We start from the raw sequence: 20,998 nt of genomic DNA on the forward strand, positions 1-20,998 counted from the left end.
ACAGAAAATTTCTATAGTAGTACATGGGAAAACAATGATAAAGAAAAAAGTATCATGCTTACCCTTGGAGGTATCCTGAGCCTAGGGGGGTAGCTCAGTGGAAGTAAACACTAGGAAAGAAAGGAGAAAAAATGGGGAAAATGCCAAAAATGTAATTAGAAATGTTCTGCATGAACAGCAATTATGAGGACAGTAAATTAATCCAGCCCATAAAATAATTCCCCTGTAATGAGCTGCAGGGTTTTCTAAGTCATAAAAAACAATCTCAAGCTGGCAGTGACAGCTTTCAATTTCTTAATACTGTGTCTGTGCAGAGAGGAGCTGTTGTAGCAGATGATGAAACGCTGTGACTAGTTCCGTCACTACACACTTTTTCAAAGTTTTAACACAAACTAAGAAATGTTTGCAAGCTTTTCCAAGCAATATCATGTCTTCAACTGCACAGATATCTGCCTTCCCCAGTATTGGGGCTTTCAGAGCAGGAGAAGCCTAATCAAGTAACTCAACCTGCGTAAAATAAATACCCTGTGCAGAGGCAGCACCTTCTTAAAGTGATAAAAAGTAATTGGTCTTTGGAGTCAACTAGTTCCAAGGGCCAGTCCAAACCTCAAATTCACTGACTTTCTCCAGGGCCTCCACACCGACTTTCTGTACTGTATGAATTCTAGGGAGCATTACGAGGCACAGTGGCGCAGTGGTTAGCACTGCAGCCTCACAGCTCCAGTGACCTGGGTTCAATTCTGGGTACTGCCTGTGCGGAGTTTGCAAGTTCTCCCTGTGACCGCGTGGGTTTTTGCCGGGTGCTCCGGTTTCCTCCCACAGCCAAAGACTTGCAGGTTGATAGGTAAATTGGCCATTATAAATTGCCCCAAGTGTAGGTAGGTGGTAGGGGAATTGAGGGGATGTGGTAGGGAATATGGGATTAATGTAGGATTAGTATAATGGGTGGTTGATTGTTGGCACAGACCTGGTGGGCCAAAGGGCCTATTTCAGTGCTGTATCTCTAAATAAATAAAAAGATCTCATGGGGTCATGTCCCCTCTGAACACCAGCTTTGTCCTGAGGTATCATGTCATGTTTACCAGAGGCTTCAAAGAGCATTGAGCAAGTTTATTTTCTCATTGCTTTGCTGAAGGCCAAACACAGGGGATACAGTAGCATAGTGGTTATGTTACGGAACCAGTAATCCAGAGTCCTGGACTAATGATCCAGAGGCCTTGGGCTGAATTTCCCTGGCCCATTGTCGAAAGGGCTGGCAAAATGGCGGAGGAAGGAATCAGGAGGGGAGCCTGGCGTCTCCCTGCCGTCACACCATATTGCCAGCGGCAGGAAGTTTGGCAGATCAGCTGACCACTGGCAGTTGTCGTAAAAACCCAACAAGTTCACTAATGTCCTCCAGGGAAGGAAATCTGCTGTCCTTACCTGGTCTGGCCTATATCCAACTCCAGACCCACAGCAATGTGGTTGCCTCTTAACTGCCCTCTGAAATGGCCGAGCAAGTGGTATTCAAGAAGGCAGCCCACCACCACCTTCTCAAAGGTGATTAGTGATGGGCAATAAATGCTGGCCTTGTCAGCGATGTCAACATCCCATGAATTAATAAAAATTAATTAACTCAGATGTAATGACCAGCACACTAAGCAGTAGGATAATAAATTGCATTAGTGTGACATTCCTGATCATCATTTTCACAAATTTCACCTGAACATGTTAATTAATTGATTAAAATAACAGAGAAACTTTGATCCCGAACGGTTCAATTTCTGGTTCAGTAATTCTTGAGTTGCTGTGACAACTGGCTGACACAAGTAAAGCTATTGACAGCACAAAAAGATTATTGCAATGTTGCACATCTGCTAAAGAAATCTAAAAAATAAATCAGAACTTTTATAGTACGAGTATCTATGAGGCAATTATATTAGCTTCTTAGATGTAGGGTTTTTTTCTGTCAATCTGTACTTGGTGATCCATGGCCTCAGTGTATTTGAAAAGCCACAGCTCCCCACACAGGCCAAAGTAAAAGCTGCAACCTTTACACCAGAGTCACAGATTCATTCTTTTACTCAAAAAGCAGCTGGATTTTTTAACTAACCATTTTTCAGAGATTGTCTCCATTAATGGGGCAGAGGGAGGAGGTCGTCCTCTCATTGCTGCTCCTTTGTCCTGAAATGAACTTCCAACAGACTGGGAAAGAACTGTTAGGTCCTTTTATCTCCCATAAATAGATCCTGGCCATACTTGTCCTCCAGGAGGAGCTTGAGGTTGAACATGAGTTGAAAATGGAATTGTAAGAATGGCTCCCACTAGTGGAGAATGTAATGGTCTCGAGCTGAAACCAGCAGAATTCTCCAAAAATATACAATACAAAGCACCTTGATGTAGCAGTGCCGCAGTGTCACAGGATATAATTCCCTGAAGCCAATTGCCAACCTCAGACACTGAGCTCAGGAGCAATGTTTCCACTTGGGGATGGATGTCTCTAGCTCCTAAATGTCTCACACAAGAGCAATACTAAGGAGCCTGGGGGGCAGTGTGATCGTGCACTCTCTCAGCTACCACATGACCTATGTATAGGGAGCTCAAAAGAGTGCATCTTAATGTATATGCACATATAAACATACTCCACAAGAAACATTTTTGGATGCTTCCTCCTGTGGACAGCTAGCAGTCTGTCTCTCTCATTTCATTGAGGAGGGTTTGCAGGTCCATCTCATTAAGGTTGTGGGTTCTTTTGTGCTTCAGCTATGCCCTTGTTCCATCCCTGACTGCCAATGCCAGCTGTTCCTGTAGTTCTTGTAAAGTGGCCTAGACATACCATTGAGATGTCCAGCTAAGCTCCTTGGCAATGAACTGAGTGAGCCAAGCATTTTGCTGTTTACCTGCTGCTTCCCAGCATGTTCAAGAAGGCAGCTCACCACCACCTTCTCAAGGGCAATTAGGGATGGGCAATAAATGCTGGCCTTGCCAGCGATGCCCACATCCCATGATTGAATTAAAAAAAACACAATGTCAGAATCATGTGGATTGTGTATCTGCCATACTATAAGCCTATAGTGGTCTCATGGGGCTAATTCATTCATGTCATCCTTGACAGCAGCTGCTGTTTTCATGAACATTTCATCCCCTTTCAGAACAGTTTTAATACATGCAGCATTCCAATAGTTTAGCATAAAGTATCTGGAAAATATCAGGTTTAAAAACTCCCTTTCAACATCTCTTGAATTGTGCCATCAATAGTGTAGCTGCAGCAAAGGCCTGCTCAGGTTGAGAAAAAGAACCTGACCCGAGCCCAACCGATCCACAGCGGACCCCTACCCGACCCGGCCCGAGTCCCTCCAATTTCGACTCGAGCCCGACCCGACCATCCTTTTACTTACTTTCTGACTGGGAAGGTCCACGAAGCTGCAGTGCATGCGTGATGACGTCATAGTGACTTCACTCACTCACTGCGCAGACTCAGTTTCGTCCCGGACTCCCAGCTCAGGTAAGTTTTTTTATTTTTAATACTTACCGGCAGATCACTTACCGTGTGTGTCCAGCCCGACCCGACCCGGACCTAGCCTGACCTGACCCGAGCCCGAAAGCCGGACCCGGAAGAGGGGCCTGACCCGACCCGCACCCGACGCATGTTGTCGGGTCCCGTCGGGTTCAGGTCGGGTAGCAGGCCTTTAAGCTGTAGTCCCTGCCTCAGCGCCAGTAAAGTTCTGGCATTTATCTTTTTTTATTTGTTCATGCATGTGGGCGTCGCTGGCCAGGACAGCATTTTATTGCCCATCCCTAATTGCCCTTGAGAAGGTGGTGGTGAGCTGCCTTCTTGAACCGCTGCAGTCCATGTGGGGTTGGTACACCCACAATGCTGTTAGGAAGAGAGTTCCAGGATTTTGACCCAGCGACAGTGAAGGAACGACGATATAGTCCCAAGTCGGGATGGTGTGTGACGTTGAGGGGAATTTGCAGGTGGTGGTGTTCCCATGCATGTACTGCCCTTGTCCTTCTAGGAGGTAGAGGTTGCGGGTTTGGAAGGTGCTATCAAATGCCCCCATTAATATCTGAAGGCCTGAAAGTTGCCAACTTACTTCTTTCGTGTAGACCTTGACCAAAACAGTGGGAGATTTTGATCATCGACCAAACCAGCCCAACTTTGATGCCAACAGAAATCGAAGAACCAGTCACTGTACCAGCTTCTAAAACGTAAGTTCCATTTGATCCCCATTCAGTGATAATCTTCAAAGTAACAGAATAGAAAAAGACAGGTAAACACAACAGACACATCTGTCAGAATTCCCTAGTGAGATTTTAAAGCGTGTAACAGGAATTGGCCATTTACCTCATTAAGCTCACTTTTTCCAAATTAGTGCCAGGCTGATTAACAATGTGACAGGCCACCATCTGAACAGTCCTTTCATAGAATCATAGAAGTTTACACCACAGAAGGAGGTCATTCGCCACATCGTGCCTGTGCCCTTTTTTTGGTAGACCTATCCAGTTAGCCCCATTCCCCCTGCTCCTTCCCAAGAGCTTGGCAATTTTCTCCCCTTCAAGTATTTATCCAATTCTCCTTTCAAAGTTACAACTGAATCTGCTTCCTCCAGCCCAAAAGCGACCAGCCCTATCTATACTGCCAGGCAGAAAATCTATCCAAGGATTCTAGAAATCAACTCCTGTATCTTGTCCTTGAACACTGGAAACACTTACACTTCTGAGTTGCTTTCAACACTTGGTAGAAACTATGAAATGAGAAGTGTGTCTACTCCCTCTCTCGGATCCACCATCCCGGAGCTGTCCTGTTGTGTGAATTTCAGGGGCACTCTCCCAATCCAGCCTGAATAAAATCCCATGCAAATATAAACATAGAAAAGCCTCTATTAAACTACTCACCAGATAGAGCAAATATCCCAGATAAGCCAAATCCGGTAGATTCATTACTATGAATATCCACACAAGAAACTTCTTTCCCTTTAGGATCTGTAAGAATGAATATATTTCAGTCAGTCCCAACGGGAGCTACTGTTGTCCTGTCAGACAGAGTGAAGACGTTATTATTGGAGAAGCTCAGTAAAACTTGGGCAATTACTGTAGAGATGACAATATTCAACATGTTGGCAGACAAGTCTTCCAAGTCATTTCAGCAGCTCTGTTTTTGAACTCTGCAACCAGCCTCTGTCAAAGATGCTGTATGAAGGCTTCAAAAATGGAGTCACTGGCAGAGACTCACATCCCCTGCCATATGGACAATGGTGAGTGGAACATTTGTTGCATTCAGGAATTTCAGAAGACCATGTTTCTTTGACCATTTCTGAGGAAGAGAATAGAATCCAGCTGTTATTTGCCCTCACGAGGGTCAAATTCACAATGGTGTGTTCCCAGCACACAGCTTTGTTCACTGGCCAAGAATAAAGGGAGATCACAAGCATGCTGACCAGGCATATGTTCACAAGTATCAGCGCCGTTCAAATATCACACCACGGTCATTACCATTTTATCAAAGCTCACAATATTATTCTGGATTTTTACTCTCCTGGAACATAAAGTTAATTTTACTGGGATCAGATAAAATTCTGTACTAAAATCACTTTCTTGTAGGGACATTAATTCTGTCCCTTGGACTGTCAGTTTTACACATGAATAAACCACAAAGAGCAGCAGGTAATTGCTGTTCTTTGGTAATAACCTCAGTTATGAGAAGACACTCCATTGATAGAATGGGACTGATACTCATTGTTTAGCTTTGTACCGTCTGCACAGCTAGTATAACTTCTCATCTATGGTATTATCAAACTTCTCAATTCCACTTTGGTCTGTTATCAACTATTAGCAAGCTTAGATTTTAATTGTTTCATTTACAGTCCAGTATTACTCTACATCTGATAAGCGCAGTGGTTAAATTAGTCAAGTCTTGAAAAAAGACAGAAACCAACCACAAACAGAGATAAGAAAAATTTGTCGTTTGTTTTCACGGTCTTGGTTGAAGGATAAATGTTGTCTACGATACCAGGAGAAATCCCCTGAATGAAGCCCCTATATGAAGCTCAATATAAGCTTGAGGAACAGCTCTTCAACTTTGGCTCATGCACTTTACAGCCTGCCTTGTTTTGTTTTGTTTTTGTACTGCAACTGTTGGTGAGGATTCTGTTTTCCAATTTATTCTGCCTTCTGACTCATCTTTTGTTTCTTTACTTCTCCCATTACCATCCCCTTTTGTTTTGCACCATCATCCTTTTTGCCATTTAATCTCTCCTGTCTTCCACCCTATAACAGACCTTCCCATCCTGCCTTTCCCTGCCTCTGTACTTGCTTTAAACCTGTCACATCTCATGGACTTTCTCTCTAAAGAGATGCTACCTGACCTGCTGAGTATTCTTGCGTTTTATGATTTTGTTTCAGAATTCCAGCATCTGCAGTATTTTGCTTTTGTGTTTAGATAAATTTACTCTCTCTCATCCTACAGAAATCCAGCTCCTATCACCTAAATGGGTTTTCAATCTATCTCACTCCAAACAAACCCAGCCTCATTATAGAGTTGTTGTGGCACAGTTGGAGGCCATTCAGCCCATGGAACCTATGCTGGCTCTCTAGAGCAATCCAGTCAATCCCACTCCCCTGCTCTATCCCCACAGCCTGCTAGGTTATTTTCCTCAAGTGCCCATCCATTTTCCTTTTGAACTCATTGATTGTCTCCCCTTCCACCACCCTCGTAGGCAATGAGTTCCAGGTCATTACCACTTGCTGTGTAAAAAAGTTCTTTCTCACCTCCTTCCTGTATCTCTTGCCCAAAGCCATAAACCTGTGTCCCTTAGTCCTTGTACCATTGGCTAATGGGAACAGCTTTTCTTTGTCTACTTTAATTAAGCTGTCAATCTTATACACCTCTATCAGATCTCCCTCAACCTGTGCCAAGGAGAACAACCCCAACGTCTCCAACCTAACCTTGTAGTTAAAATCCCCTATCCCTGGAACCATTCTTGTAAATCTCCTCTGCACCCTCTCACGGTCTTTCACATCTTTCCCAAAGCGTGGTGACCAGACCTGGATGCAATACTCTAGATGTGGCCTAATCAGAGCTTTATAAAGGTTCAGTATAACTTCCCTGCTTTTGTACTCAATACCCTTACTTATGAAGCCCAAGATCCCATATGCTTTGCTAACCACTCTCTCAGTATGTTCTGTCGCCTTCAAAGATCGAAGCACATGCACTCGCAGGTCTCTCTGTTCCTACACACTCTTTAGAATTGTGCTATTAAGTCTATATTGCTTCTCCCTTGTTAGAGAAACCTCCAAGCCTGTTTGTGAAGAAGACACTGAGACTAGGATACTTTGGTGGAAATTGTTTATTGTGTCATGGTCCTGCAGTTTTTTTTTCTCCGGGGAATATGCGGTTTGCCTTTATGGCTTGCAAAGGATCAGTACTGCTTTAAGAACCAGCAAGCCTCAGGAGTTAGAGAAGGTGCATTTTCGTTGCCTTAGAAACAGACATTTGCAGACTGTGATTCAAAGGGTGCATTGTCGTTACCTTGGATACAGCCACTGGGATTGAGTATCATCCGATACATTTGTTACAATTCAATTTTGATCTGCCTTTTTGGTTGAAGACAGCTTATTCTAAGGAACACACACAAGCAGGCAGCTGGCATTAGCACCTGAAAAAAGAGCTCTCCCATTTAAACGGAAGGTATATAATTATAGTCTGTTTAATTATTATCTCTCAAAATTAAAAAAAAAGTCAAGCCAAAAGAGTCATAGAGTTATACAGCACAGAAACAGGCCCTTCGGCCCATCGTGTCTGTGCCGGCCATCAAGCACCTAACTATTCTAATCCCATTTTCCAGTACTTGGCCCGTAGCCTTGTATGCTATGGCGTTTCAAGTGCTCATCTAAATGCTTCTTAAATGTTGTGAGGGTTCCTGCCTCTACCACCCCTTCAGGCAGTGTGTTCCAGATTTCAACCACCCTCATAATTTTGTATACCTTGAAAACAACCCTAGCCTATCCAGTCTCTCTTCATAGCTAAAATGCTCCAGCCCAGGCAACATCCTTGTGAGTTCCGAAGAAGGGTCACTGACCCAAAACGTTAACTCTGCTTCTCTCTCCACAGATGCTGGCAGACCTGCTGAGTATTTCCAGCATTTCTTGTTTTTATTTCAGATTTCCAGCATCCGCAGTATTTTGCTTTTAACATCCTGGTGAATCTCCTCTGCACCCTCTCCAGTGCAATAACATCCTTCCTATAGTGTGGCGACCAGAACTGTACACAGTACTCCAACTGTGGCCTAACTAGCATTTTATACAGCTCCATCATAACCTCCCTGCTCTTATATTCTGTGCCTCGGCTAATAAAGGCACGTATCTCATATGCCTTCCTAACCACCTTATCTACCTGTGCTGCTGCCTTCAGTGATCTATGGACAAGTACACCAAGGTCCCTCTGACCTTCTGTACTTCCTAGGGTCCTACCATCCATTGTATATTCCCTTGCCTTGTTAGTCCTCCCAAAATGCATCACCTCACACTTCTCAGGATTAAATTCCATTTGCCACTGCTTCACCCATCTTACCAGCCCATCTATATCGTCCTGTAATCTAAGGCTTTCCTCCTCATTATTTACGACACCACCAATCTGCGTGTCATCTGTGAACTTACTGATCATACCTGCTATATTCACATCTAAATCATTAATGTACACTACAAACAGCAAGGGACCCAGCACTGATCCCTGTGATACACCACTGGTCTGATGTAGACTTTCCTACAAATAGCTGCTCCCAGTCCACTTTGGCCAGATCCTGTTTTATCATATTAAAATCGGCCTTCCCCCAATTCAATACCTTTATTTCCGGTCCATCTTCGTCCTTTTCCATAACTACCTTAAATCGTAGAGTTATGGTCACTATCCCCAAAATGCTCCCCCACTGACACTTCTACCACTTGTCCAGTTTCATTCCCTAGGATTAGGTCCAGTACTGCCCCTTCTCTTGTAGGACCTTCTATGTATTGGCTCAAAAAGCTCTCCTGTATGCATTTTAAGAATACCGCCCCCTTCAACCCTTTTGCACTAAGACTCTCCCAGTTGATATTTGGGAAGTTGAAATCCCCTACTATTATTACTCTATTATTTTTACACCTCTCTGAGATTTGCCTACAAATCTGCTCCTCTATCTCTCCCTGACCATTTGGAGGCCTGTAATACACTCCCAGGAAAGTGATTGCCCCCTTTTTGTTTTTAAGTTCTACCCATATGGCCTCATTTGAGGAACCTTCTAAGATATCATCCCTCCTTACTGCAGTAATTGACTCCTTGATCAACAGTGCAATGCCACCTCCTCTTTTACCCCCTCCCCTGTCCCGCCTGAAGATTATATACCCTGGAATATTGAGTGCCAGGTGCCCCTCCCTCAACCAGCAAGCAATAGTATCATCATGCCATGTGCTAATCAATGCCCTCAATTCATCTGCCTTACTAGTAAGACTCCTTGCATTAAAATAGATGCAATCCAGCCTTGCATTTTTCACTTGTGCCTTAACAGGTCTATATTTGCTCTGCCTTCCAGATCGACTCAGTTTCTCTTCTATATTTGTCTGTGCATCACCCCCTACCATACCTCCACTCTGTATCCCATCCCCCTGGCAAATTAATTTAAACCCCCCACCCCCCCAACAGTTCTAGCAAACCTCCCAGCAAGGATGTTGGTCCCGTTCCGGTTCTGGTGCAACCCGTCCAACTTGTACAGGTCCCACCTTTGCCAGAAACAGACCCAGTGATCCAGGAAACTAAAGCCCTCCCTCCTGCACCACTTCCTCAGCCATGCATTCATCTGCTCTATCCTGCTATTCCTATACTCACTAGCATGTGGCACCGGGAGTATTCCAGAGATTACAACCTTTGAGGTCCTGCTTTTTAATCTGCTACCTAGCTCCCTAAATTCTTGTTGCAGGACCTCATCCCTCTTTCTACCTATGTCGTTGGTACCAATGTGTACCATGGCCTCTGAGGATTCACACTCTCCCTTCAGAATGTCCTGCAGCCGCTCTGTGACATCCTTGACCCTAGCACCAGGGAGGCAACATACCATCCTGGAGTCACGTTTGTGGCCACAGAAACACCAACCTGTACCCCTTACGATAGAATCCCCTATCACTATAGCTCTCCCACTCCTTTTCCTCCCCTCCTGTGCAGCTGAGCCACCCGTGGTGCCACTGACTCTCTGATAATTTGAACTGAAGGAAGGGAAGTTAGACTGTGACATTCTTTTATCCCTCAAAAACTCTAAAGTCAAATTGATTCATTTAAAAAGTGTTTGCAAGTCGTTAATTGTTGAAATTCACTGAAGAAAGGAAAGCATCACTTACTGCTGGAATTAGACTATGGACTGTTCTACTGTGGAAGAACCTTTTTTCCCCCATCGGACGGCTGTGATTTGGAAAGCTTTAAATAATATGTTAGGCGATCTATGGAGCGACGGGATTGAATTAACAGTGCGTTTCTCCCACCACAATCAGAATCACATATTTGGATTGGGAGCTTTGACTGGAGCGGTTGGTCGTAACAATTGCTTGTCACAGAGCTTACTTCTGCACTCCTAACAACACCCACAGCCAGTGCTGGCTGGCTCTTTATATATACACATTTGAATACAATTAACTAATTAACCCCCAACACCTGTTCCCCCTATTATCTTGAATTACCAGGTATTTATCATTCATTAACAGAACCTCAGACCCTAACATTCCTATCCCTTCTGCCAAAATGCATCACCTCACACTTCTCTGCATTAAATTCAATCTGTCATTTGTATGTCCAATCTGTTAGCCTATCTATATCCTGTTGCAGTCGACTGGTATGATCCTCACAGTTTGCCACACCTCCAAGTTTGGTATTAGCAAATTTTGAAATTCTACTCTGTATTTCAACATCCAAGTCATTTATATATAGCAAAAAAGCAGTAGTCCTAGCACCGATCCTTGGGAAACACCACTATCTACCATCTTACAGTCTGAAAAACAACCATTTACCATGACTCATTGTTTTCTGTCCTTAACACAATTTTTATCCAAGCCGACACTGGCCCTCCTATTCCATCAACCTCAATTTTGTTAACCAGTCTTTTATGTGGTACTTTGACAAATGCTTTCTTAAAATCCATATAGACAACATTCACCGCATTCTCTTCATCAACCTTCTCTGTTACTTCATCTAAAAATTCAATTAGATTAGTCATGCATGATCTGCCTTTTACAAATCCATGCTGGCTATCCTTAATGAGCTCAAACCTCTCCAAGTGCCTGTTAATTTTTTCCCTGATTATTGTTTCTAGAACCTTACCCACCACTGATGTTAAATTAACTGGCCTGTAGTTACTTGGAATATCCTTACACCCTTTCTTGAACAAGGGTATCACATTTGCCACTTTCCAATCCTATGGCGCCTCCCCATATCCAGGGAAGATTGGAAGATTACGGCAAGCCCTTCTGCTAACTGCATCCCCACTTCCTTTAGCAACCTGGGATACAAGCCATCCGGAACAGGTGACTTACCCACTCTAAGCATAGCTAACTTTTCTAGTACATCCTGTCTATCAATTTTCACCCCAAGCATTACCTCCACCATCTCCACTTCTACTGATATTTTGTCAGCATCCTCATCCTTAGTAAACACTGATACAAAGTACTCATTAAGTATTCAAGCCTTGCCCTGCACCTCTAAGCATATAACACCCCCTTTGTAACCCCACTATTTCAAAAATGAGGGAGAGAAAAAAACAGGGAATTACAGACCAATTAGCCTTACATCAGTAGTGGGGAAAATGCTAGAGTCTATTATAAAGGATGTGAAAGCAGAACACCTGGAAAGGATAAACAGGATTGGACAAAGTCAGCATGGGTTTATGAAAGGGATATCATGCTTAACAAATCTACTGGAGTTTTTTGAGGATGTAACTAGTAGAATAGAAAAGGGAGAACCAGTGGATGTGGTGTATTTGGATTTTCAGAAGGCTTTTGATAAGGTTCCACATAAGAGGTTAGTGTGCAAAATTAAAGCACATGGGATTGGGGGTAATATACTGGCATGGATTGAGAATTGGTTGACAGACAGGAAACAGAGAGTAGGAATAAACGGGTCTTTTTCCGGGTGGCAGGCAGTGACTAGTGGGGTACTGAAGGGATCAGTGCTTGTGCCCCAGCTATTCACAATATATATTAATGACTTGAGTGAGGGAACTAAATGTAACATCTCCAGGTTTGCAGACGACACAAAGCTGGGGGGAATGTGAGCTGTGAGGGGGATGCAAAGAGGCTCCAATGTGATTTGGACAAGTTGGTTGAGTGGGCAAATGCATGGCAGATGCAGTATAACGTGGATAAATGTGAGGTTATCCATTTTGGTTATCAAAACAGAAAGGCAGATTATTATCTGAATTGTGATAGATTGGGAAAGGGGGAGGTGCAACGAGACCTGGGTGTCCTTGTACACCAGTTGCTGAAAGCAAGCATTCAGATGCAGCAAGCAGTTAGGAAGGTGAATGGTATGTTGGCCTTCATTGCAAGAGGATTTGAGTACAGGAGCAAGGATGTCTTACTGCAGTTATACAGGGCCTTGGTGAGACCACATTTGGAGTATTGTGTGCAGTTTTGGTCTCCTTATTTGAGGAAGGATGTTCTTGCCATGGAGGGAGTACAAAGAAGATTTACTAGGCTGATTCCTGGACTGGCAGGATTGACGTATGGGGAGAGATTGGGTCGACTAGGCCTATATTCACTAGAGTTTAGAAGAATGAGGGGATCTCATAGAAATCTATAAAATTCTAACAGGACTAGACAGACTAGATGCAGGGTGGATGTTCCCGATGGCTGGGGAGTCCAGAACCAGGGGTCACAGTCTCAGGATATGGGGTATGCCATTTAGAATCGAGATGAGGAGAAATGTCTTCACTCAGAGGGTGGTGAACCTGTGGAATTCTCTACCGCAGAAGGCAGTGGAGGCCAAATCATTAAATATATTCAAGAAGGAGATAGATACATTTCTTAATGCCAAAGGGATCAAGGGAAATGGGGAGAAAGTGGGAACAGGGTACTGAATTAGACCATCAGCCATGATCTTTTTAGAATGGTTGAGTAGTCCCTAAGGGCCGAATGGCCTACTCTTGCTCCTATTTCTTATGTTTCTATGTTTGTCCCTAAAAGGCACCATCCTGCCCCTTACATGCCAGTAGAAGATTTTTGGGTTCCCTTTTATGTTAACTGTCATTCTATTCTCATATTCTCTCTTTGCCAGTCTTACTTTCCCCTTTTATCTTATTGTATTTGGCCTGGTTCTCACCTGAAGAATTCACCTCACATGCATCACACCTTTTTTTTGTTTCATCATACTCTCTATCTTCCTCGTCATCCAACGAGCTCTGGCTTTGGCTCCACTGCCTTTCCTTTTTGTTGGAATGTACCTAGCCTGTACCTGAAGCATCTCCTAAAGATAACCCATTGTTCCATTACAGCTTTTCTTGTCAAATTTTGGTTCCATGTTACCCTGGGTAGGTCCCCTCTCATCCCACTGAAGTTAGCTCTCATCCAATTTAGAAGTTCTACTTTAGGTTGTTCCTTGTTTTTATCATTTGCTAATCTAAACCTTGTGATACAATGATCCCTCATACCCAAGTGCTCCCCCACAGACACTTGGTCCACTTGTATCATCTTATTTCGCAGCACCAGATCCAGCAATGCCTCCTTCCTAGTTGGACCAAGAACACATGGTCAAAGAAGTTCTCCTGAACACATTTCAGAAATTCCTCCCCCTCCTTTCCCTTTGCTGTAAAATTAACCCAATTTATATTTGGATAAAGTCCTCCAATATCACCACTCTATAGTTATTTCCCCACAAATTTGCTCCTCTCTCTCTCACACACACACTATTTGAGTTCACTATTTACTCCACAGAAAGTAACCCTAGTCCCAGTTAATTAAATGGGTTTTCAAACTTTTTCCCTCCCAGTAAACCCCAGCTTTATTCATTAAAAAAAAAACAAGAAATTGCATGTGCTGGAAATCTGAAGCAAAACAGGAAATCCTGGAAACAGATGGTATATACGGAGAGCACAAAGATGTTAACATTTCAGACTGAGCCTTTCTTCAGAAGGTTTACAAGTTTACAATCTGCCATTTTATATAGACTTGGTTGAATAATATCAAAGTTCTTGTATATGATCTGTTTTTCTTATGGTTTGACAATGATCTAATTTTAGCAACTATTCACGTTAGGTATAAAGGAAACAAATGGCGTGCAGTTAAACTAAAAATAGTGGGGGAAAAAGGACGTTGACCAGTTGCTGTTTGTTAGGACCGAGAATGAAGTGCAACACTTGAGCACAAACACAATGAGGAAGTGAAACCAGCACTGGGAATGAAACAATTTTCCATTTTTAGAGTCATAGTCATCATTGAGTATTCCCAGTTCAGATGTAACATGGTCCATTTCAGAATGAGAAGCCTTGTATACTGCCCCAACAATAGCTTTGAAGATCAACCACCAAAAAAATCTTATTTCACCAGTGCAACATTTCTATTTGCTACACCAGTCCTAAGTGGGACTGCTCCCTTTGCAGAGAGGTGAATAACCAGGAGGCATAGATTTAAAGTAATTGATGGAAGGATTAGAGTGGAGTGGAGAAGTTTTTTCACCCAGAGGGTTGCAAGGTGGGGGGGGGGGTGCATCTGAACTCACTGCCTGAAAGGACAGTATTTAAAAAATACTTGGATATGCACTGGAGGTGATATAACCCACAGGGTCACGGACCAAGAGCTGAGAAGTGCGGTTAGGCTAGATTGTTCCTTTTCGGCTGGCAAAGACACGATGGGCCAAATGCACTCCTTCTGTGAGTAAATTTTCCATGCTTCTATTGAAATTCCAATATTTAATAGGGAAATGAATTGGGTAAAACTGAAGGGAAACAGAAAGACACAATTATCACTTTCTACTAAGACACAATTATCACTTCGTAGAAAATATGAACGAAAGAGAAAAGTTGCATTGTGTTGCCTTAGAAATTCATGAACAGGTTGCATCATTCTTCTTAAACTGGCCTACTGCAGTTCATGGAGATGTTGCCAAACAACATTAATCTAACCATTTTCAGTATATGGGGTCCATTGTAAGTTTAAAAAAATAGACTAGCACACAAAAAGGTGGATTTCTATACTCTGGCAGCCCTGTTATAAGTTCCTCAGTTTTCACAATGCATTTTCAGTCTTGTGGTCAAACGGAAAAGAAACACAAGAAAACCATCTGACACCCAATGTAAGTAGTTAGTTGAATCCTTGTGGTGGATAAGATGGGTCCAAGCAGTTCTTCTTAATAGTTCAAAACTCCAAGACATACAGTACAAAGGGTTTCCTCCAACCCATGTGCAAGATCCAGGATCAAACCAGACCTGGGCTGTTGCTAAAAGAGCAAAACTGATTCCAGGCAGTGAGGGCTCTGCCCCACATTTGGTGTCACTGGGTGCCCCAAGGGTGAGTCAGCATCACGCAGGCACCCCACTCTGCCAAAGTCCTCTACATGAGGGCTTGGATTAAGCATTGGTAATGAGTAAGCAGCTGAGGTGACCAGCACAACAGAAACCCCTCTGGGTAGGTCCTACTACACTGAGGACAATCGTCTGTCATATAGCTGATGAAGACACTCAGAGGCTTGTGATGACAGCTGCTTCTAGGCATTATGAGGCCGGTTTTGAGAGTGTGGGCTTATAGACCCAGGTGCCTACCTGGATTGGGTGAAGAGAAGTCAGCAGCTTCTGCGAGAGCTCTGTACACCCAACTGGTGGATTCACCATGAATAGGATATGGAATGTGTTTACAGAGGAATATTGGTAATATACTGTGGTTTGTGGTGAGTTGTGCTCATCACCATGCTGAACACAAGAAGCTCTCAGTTCCAGCTTTCCATTGTGTGAGTGCTCAAATCATGCTGGTCAGCTGACTAACAACTGACTAATGATGCTCTTAGTGGGGGAGTCAGGCTGGGTCTCTGTGTCCGTAGCGGCTCCAAAATGGCACAGCTTGCAATGGAAATTTGAAAACAACACAACCTACTGTGGCATATTTGGTCACTTTATACAACAGCCTGGGAGCTCCACAGTGTTCCAGAGCACTGGTTAATGATGAACCAGCCAGTCTGGTCCATGATGGAACCTGGAGTTTAGGCCATCTGCTGGGGCTGGGATCCTCCTCACTCAGCCCCGATAGCTCTGCAGCCAAATTTGGAAAGTCGGAATGGCTTTGAACAGGACAAGCAAGGGGCAATTTCCCACTGATCATACCAAAGCCCAGTTCTAACTACTAAACTTCAGCAGATAGCCTGCACATACTTGGATGATCCGTAAGCCTTGGCTCTTCCGACCTGGACCTACGTTTTCTGGACTTAGGCAAGTGATGCGCATCCCTAGAAGGAGAGGATGTGCATTCTACACTGGCCAAACAAAAATTCTATAGTTGTTAATTCCTAAATCTGGTGATGGGGTTCTGCACACGTAAGACACAGCTGGCAAAAAACAAATCTGTACTACTTACAGCTGTGAGGCCAACAGCAGCTTTAGAAACTGCCCAACAGATGCCCACTCCCATGATGATATAATTCTGGGACTGATGCATTCCTGAGGTCAAGACAAGTACACACAGGCAGAGCTGTGGAGGAGAAGCAACATTTATTAGTAAGATTTCACTGATTTACTTTTCAGTAAAAGAATATACAACTGAGGACGGTTCTGTAAAATTTATTTTCATTTTGGATGTGTAGTGGATGTGGAATGGGTAGAGTGATGGCACCAGCCAGAGGCCCCAATCATCTTCATTTGTGCACCTCATTAGAATACCTTTGGTGAGCTGCCAGCACTGAATGAGGACTGGAAGGCAGCTCACTGACTGGAGAGGGAACAGGAAATCCAGCAGCTCCTTCATGAAGCCAAGCCAGCAGCAGGACGACACAACCCTTCCCATTATGTCAAGGTGCAGTTACTAGGAAAAGGGATCTGGCAGTGACAAAATCACAAAGAGATTTGCAGCAATAGATTGGTGAAGGTGGGACTGAGGCAGGCATTGTTACAGCGGTGGGAGTATGTACTGGAGAGGATATGGGGTTTGAAGCACAGCTTGCGTGAGACAGGATGCGAAGGTTGTGACCATCTGGTTCAACAGTGGAAAGACGGAAATAAAATCGGTGACTAGGATTCAGAGTTTGTGATGGGGGCCCAGAGATGATTGTTTCAGAATTTCCAATGTTTAATTGGAGAAAATTGTGGCTGATCCAACACTGGATGTTGGGCAAGTAGTCTGACATCACGAAGCCAGTGGAGGGGTCAAAAGGGTTGGTAGAGAGGTAGAGACAGACACAGGCTGAGATAGTGAGTGTGTGAGAATCACAGCTACAGACTAAGCAGAGCATGGCTTGATCATTTACCATCAATGATAGACTTATAATTCTCAAAGTGGGCTTATAAAATACAAACAAAAATCATCTTGCTCCAGAAAAATTATCTGCGTTATCGCAATTAAACAATGTTAACTTTCTCAGTTACCTGAGCTTGAAGATCAAAAGTCACCATAGAAAAGCAAAGGTTCACCATGAGGTATTCTGACTGAGCACTTTCAAAGGCTCCACCCACTCTGAAAGCCATCATGCTGGGACTCTTGACCAGGTAAATTATACTTATAATCATTAGAAAAAGCCCAAATGCAATAATGAATCCAAATCGTATCTGAAAGAAGATGTACAAAATGAGCAAAATTAGTATTGTACCGTGATTGTTTTTCAATCAATGTCCTCTCGGCCCATCTGAACTGTTGGATTTACTGCTATACTTCAGTAAGTTACTTCCAGTCCACCTGCATTATCTGCTAGTGGCCCTCAGCAGGTTTGCTGCTTCATGTGACTGCAGAGCTTGGGGTTACCAATCCTCCAAGATTGGAGCCTCCAGGATATAAGATCAATCTTTTGGTCACCTCTCTGCTAGAAACTCAGGAAAAACACAACAGGGGCATTAAAAGGAACTGTTCTTCAATTACTGGTCATAAAAATACTGGAGATGGGATAAAAGACAGTTTGACTGAAAGTCAAGATGCAGCCGACCAGGTAACAAAGAATCTGTCTGCTTTCCAACTGGTGTGGGAAGGCGGAGCTTCATGGGAATAGACATGTCAGGCGACCAATGGCAAGAGTATGGACACGGAGCTGTTGGAGGCAGAGGGGTCATGTGATGAAACCTCCAAGAAAATGTCCAACCAGAGTTGGGAGCCGCACTGAAGCTGAATGCCTTTCCATCTGCAACAACCTTTCTGCCAACAGCGCGGGCTCAATCCCCTTCCCAGCTGTGGTAGTTCATGGAGGCCTGCCTCCTCGCCTTGCTTGAGGAGTGGTGCCCCTCAAGCTATACATTAGCACCTGTTTCTCTCTAATGGAGAGAGATGCCTATGGTCCTTTGGGACTATGGCTACAATAACAATCTTTCTAGTTTTGGAAACGTTTGCCACATTAAACCACATTACAAGTTAGTTTTTATGGAAGGTTCCCTGTGTTGATGCTCATGGGTCGTTGTTGTATTGCTATCTTCGCATCCGCCCTTGGAGGGCAGTGTGAAGTAGTGGAAGGATTCCCGTGCTGATTAACAGTCTGATAGGCCATGACATGAATGCTCCTTCCATGGCCATGACATGCCAGCCAAAAGGGTGGTTAGTCCTATACAGAGGGAGGACTTTATAGGGTCCCCTAACCCCTGTGATGAGGATTGGGCCACTGCCCTTGGATAAGTCAGTGGATATGAAATAACCGACAGATCATTCTGTGTGACACACAATAACAAGGCGTGTGTTTGCATCTTAGTGGCTGAGGAACATTGTTTGCTAAGAGTGAATACTGTTTAATTTTTCCTATTTCTATGCCTCAAGGTACAGTTGCAGCAGTGCAGAAATCTAATCTCCCTACTCAGCTAACTTCTATCTTGGAGAAGTACTGGAAATAGCCACATTCTGAGGCAATTATAGATGAGTTGCTGCTGGAGGAAGTTTGTCCCATTTTTGAAAAGTTGTAATTCTGCCTCTCCTGAAAGTCGGGAGAAGGAAATGACTCTTTGACCAATCCCCAGCTCAGCTGCTTGGAGACAGGTCAGCAGAAACTAACAGGAAATTACTGTCTTTCTTGATCTCAATGCATTATTTTAAAACATGTTGTAATATTACTTGTTCCTTTGGTGCGTGATGTATTGTAAGACTCCCAGGGCTACAAGTAATATCCAAAGAAAACGTGGGTTTTTATTAAAAGTTAAACTAGAACATATATATACACAAACAGTTACTGAATGAGCCACATCTAAACACACCTCACTCTGTCAGGCTACACCCACAACTCTCTGGTCATGTGTGACACGACATCACTCCTTCCGGTGACCTTCACTTACAGCTTCTTAAGGTGGTCTGCTCTTAAGGTCATCCCACAACACATGGTTCTTCAATCATTTGTTGTTTTTTATGAGGTTATTTGCATGAAATCCGCTGTGCGGGACGAGGTCTGCACGTACAACAACACAAAGTGTGATGGACATATTTACTGCACGGAAACTGCATCATTATATCTCATACACAAACTGGATGATTACAGCAGAGAAATTATTGGTGGTCGATTTGAGGTTTAACTCTGCATTATTAAATTCTATTGATGAGAATTCTTGCCACTCTGTTAGTGCCTGATGTTCCAATTATCAGTAGTGTGTTCTTTGGCCTCCTTGTCTCGAGAGACAATGGGTAAGCGCCTGGAGGTGGTCAGTGGTTTGTGAAGCAGTGCCTGGAGTGGCTATAAAGGCCAATTCTAGAGTGACAGACTCTTCCACAGGTGCTGCAGATAAAATTGGTTGTCGGGCTGTTACACAGTTGGCTCTCCCCTTGCACTTCTGTCTTTTTTCCTGCCAACTGCTATGTCTCTTTGATTCGCCACACTTTAGCCTCGCCTTTATGGCTGCCCGCCAGCTCTGGCGATCGCTGGCAACTGACTCCCACGACTTGTGGTCAATGTCACAGGACTTCATGATGCGTTTGCAGACGTCTTTAATGCGGAGACATGGACGGCCCGTGGGTCTGATACCAGTGACGAGCTCGCTGCACAATGTGGCCTTAGGGATCCTGCCATCTTCCATGCGGCTCACATGGCCAAGCCATCTCAAGCGCCATTGGCTCAGTAGGGTGTATGTGCTGGGGATGTTGGCCGCCTTGAGGACTTCTGTGTTGGAGATACGGTCCTGCCACCTGATGCCAAGTATTCTCCGGAGGCAGCGAAGATGGAATGAATTGAGACGTCGCTCTTGGCTGACGTACGTTGTCCAGGCCTCGCTGACGTAGAACAAGGTACTGAGGACACAGGCTTGATACACTTGGACTTTCTTGCTATCCACCATGTCTATACCTCTCATGATTTTGTACACCTCAATCAGGTCCCCCCTCAACCTCCGTCTTTCTAATGAAAATAATCCTAATCTACTCAACCTCTCTTCATAGCTAGCGCCCTCCATACCAGGCAACATCCTGGTGAACCTCCTCTGCACCCTCTCCAAAGCATCTACATCCTTTTGGTAATGTGGCAACCAGAACTGCACGCAGTATTCCAAATGTGGCCGAACCAAAGTCTTATACAACTGTAACATGACCTGCCAACTCTTGTACTCAATACCCCGTCCGATGAAGGAAAGCATACCGTATGCCTTCTTGACCACTCTAATCTCTCTCGATCCCTCCACTGTTGCTAAATTGTCAGGCTGCTTGTCCAACGTCCAGTACTGGATGTGCAGAAATGTTCTCCAATTAAATCTTGGGAAGACCGAAGCCGTTGTCTTCTGTCCCCGCCACAAATTCTGTTCCCTCGCCACCGATTCCATCCCTCACCCTGGCAACTGTCTAAGTCTGAACCAGAGTGTTTGCAGCCTTGGTGTTACATTTAACCCCCAAGATGAGCTTCTGACCACATATTTGCGCCATC

The 20,998-nt window shown here is 44.0% G+C and overlaps 2 protein-coding genes across 6 annotated transcripts in view; one reads left to right on the forward strand and one right to left on the reverse strand.

The window, feature by feature from the left end:
• The window catches only part of LOC137351963 (uncharacterized), a 60,964-nt gene that overhangs the window by 13,198 nt on the left and 26,768 nt on the right, over positions 1 to 20,998 (reverse strand). For all 4 annotated transcript variants that reach the window (XM_068016873.1, XM_068016874.1, XM_068016872.1 and 1 more), the window contains 5 exons: positions 17,556 to 17,735; positions 16,552 to 16,665; positions 4,879 to 4,965; positions 4,077 to 4,224; positions 63 to 110 (listed from right to left, as the gene is read on the reverse strand). In XM_068016873.1, coding sequence (XP_067872974.1) covers positions 82 to 110; positions 4,077 to 4,224; positions 4,879 to 4,965; positions 16,552 to 16,665; positions 17,556 to 17,735 — 558 coding nt within the window. In that variant the 3' untranslated portion in view covers positions 63 to 81. The remainder of the gene's footprint in view (positions 1 to 62; positions 111 to 4,076; positions 4,225 to 4,878; positions 4,966 to 16,551; positions 16,666 to 17,555; positions 17,736 to 20,998) is intronic.
• The window catches only part of si:ch73-236j9.2 (solute carrier family 35 member E2A), a 113,767-nt gene that overhangs the window by 9,611 nt on the left and 83,158 nt on the right, over positions 1 to 20,998 (forward strand). The window lies entirely within an intron of this gene.

Source organism: Heterodontus francisci, chromosome 37, assembly GCF_036365525.1.
Source record: "Heterodontus francisci isolate sHetFra1 chromosome 37, sHetFra1.hap1, whole genome shotgun sequence".
NCBI classification, from domain to species: Eukaryota; Metazoa; Chordata; class Chondrichthyes; order Heterodontiformes; family Heterodontidae; genus Heterodontus; species Heterodontus francisci.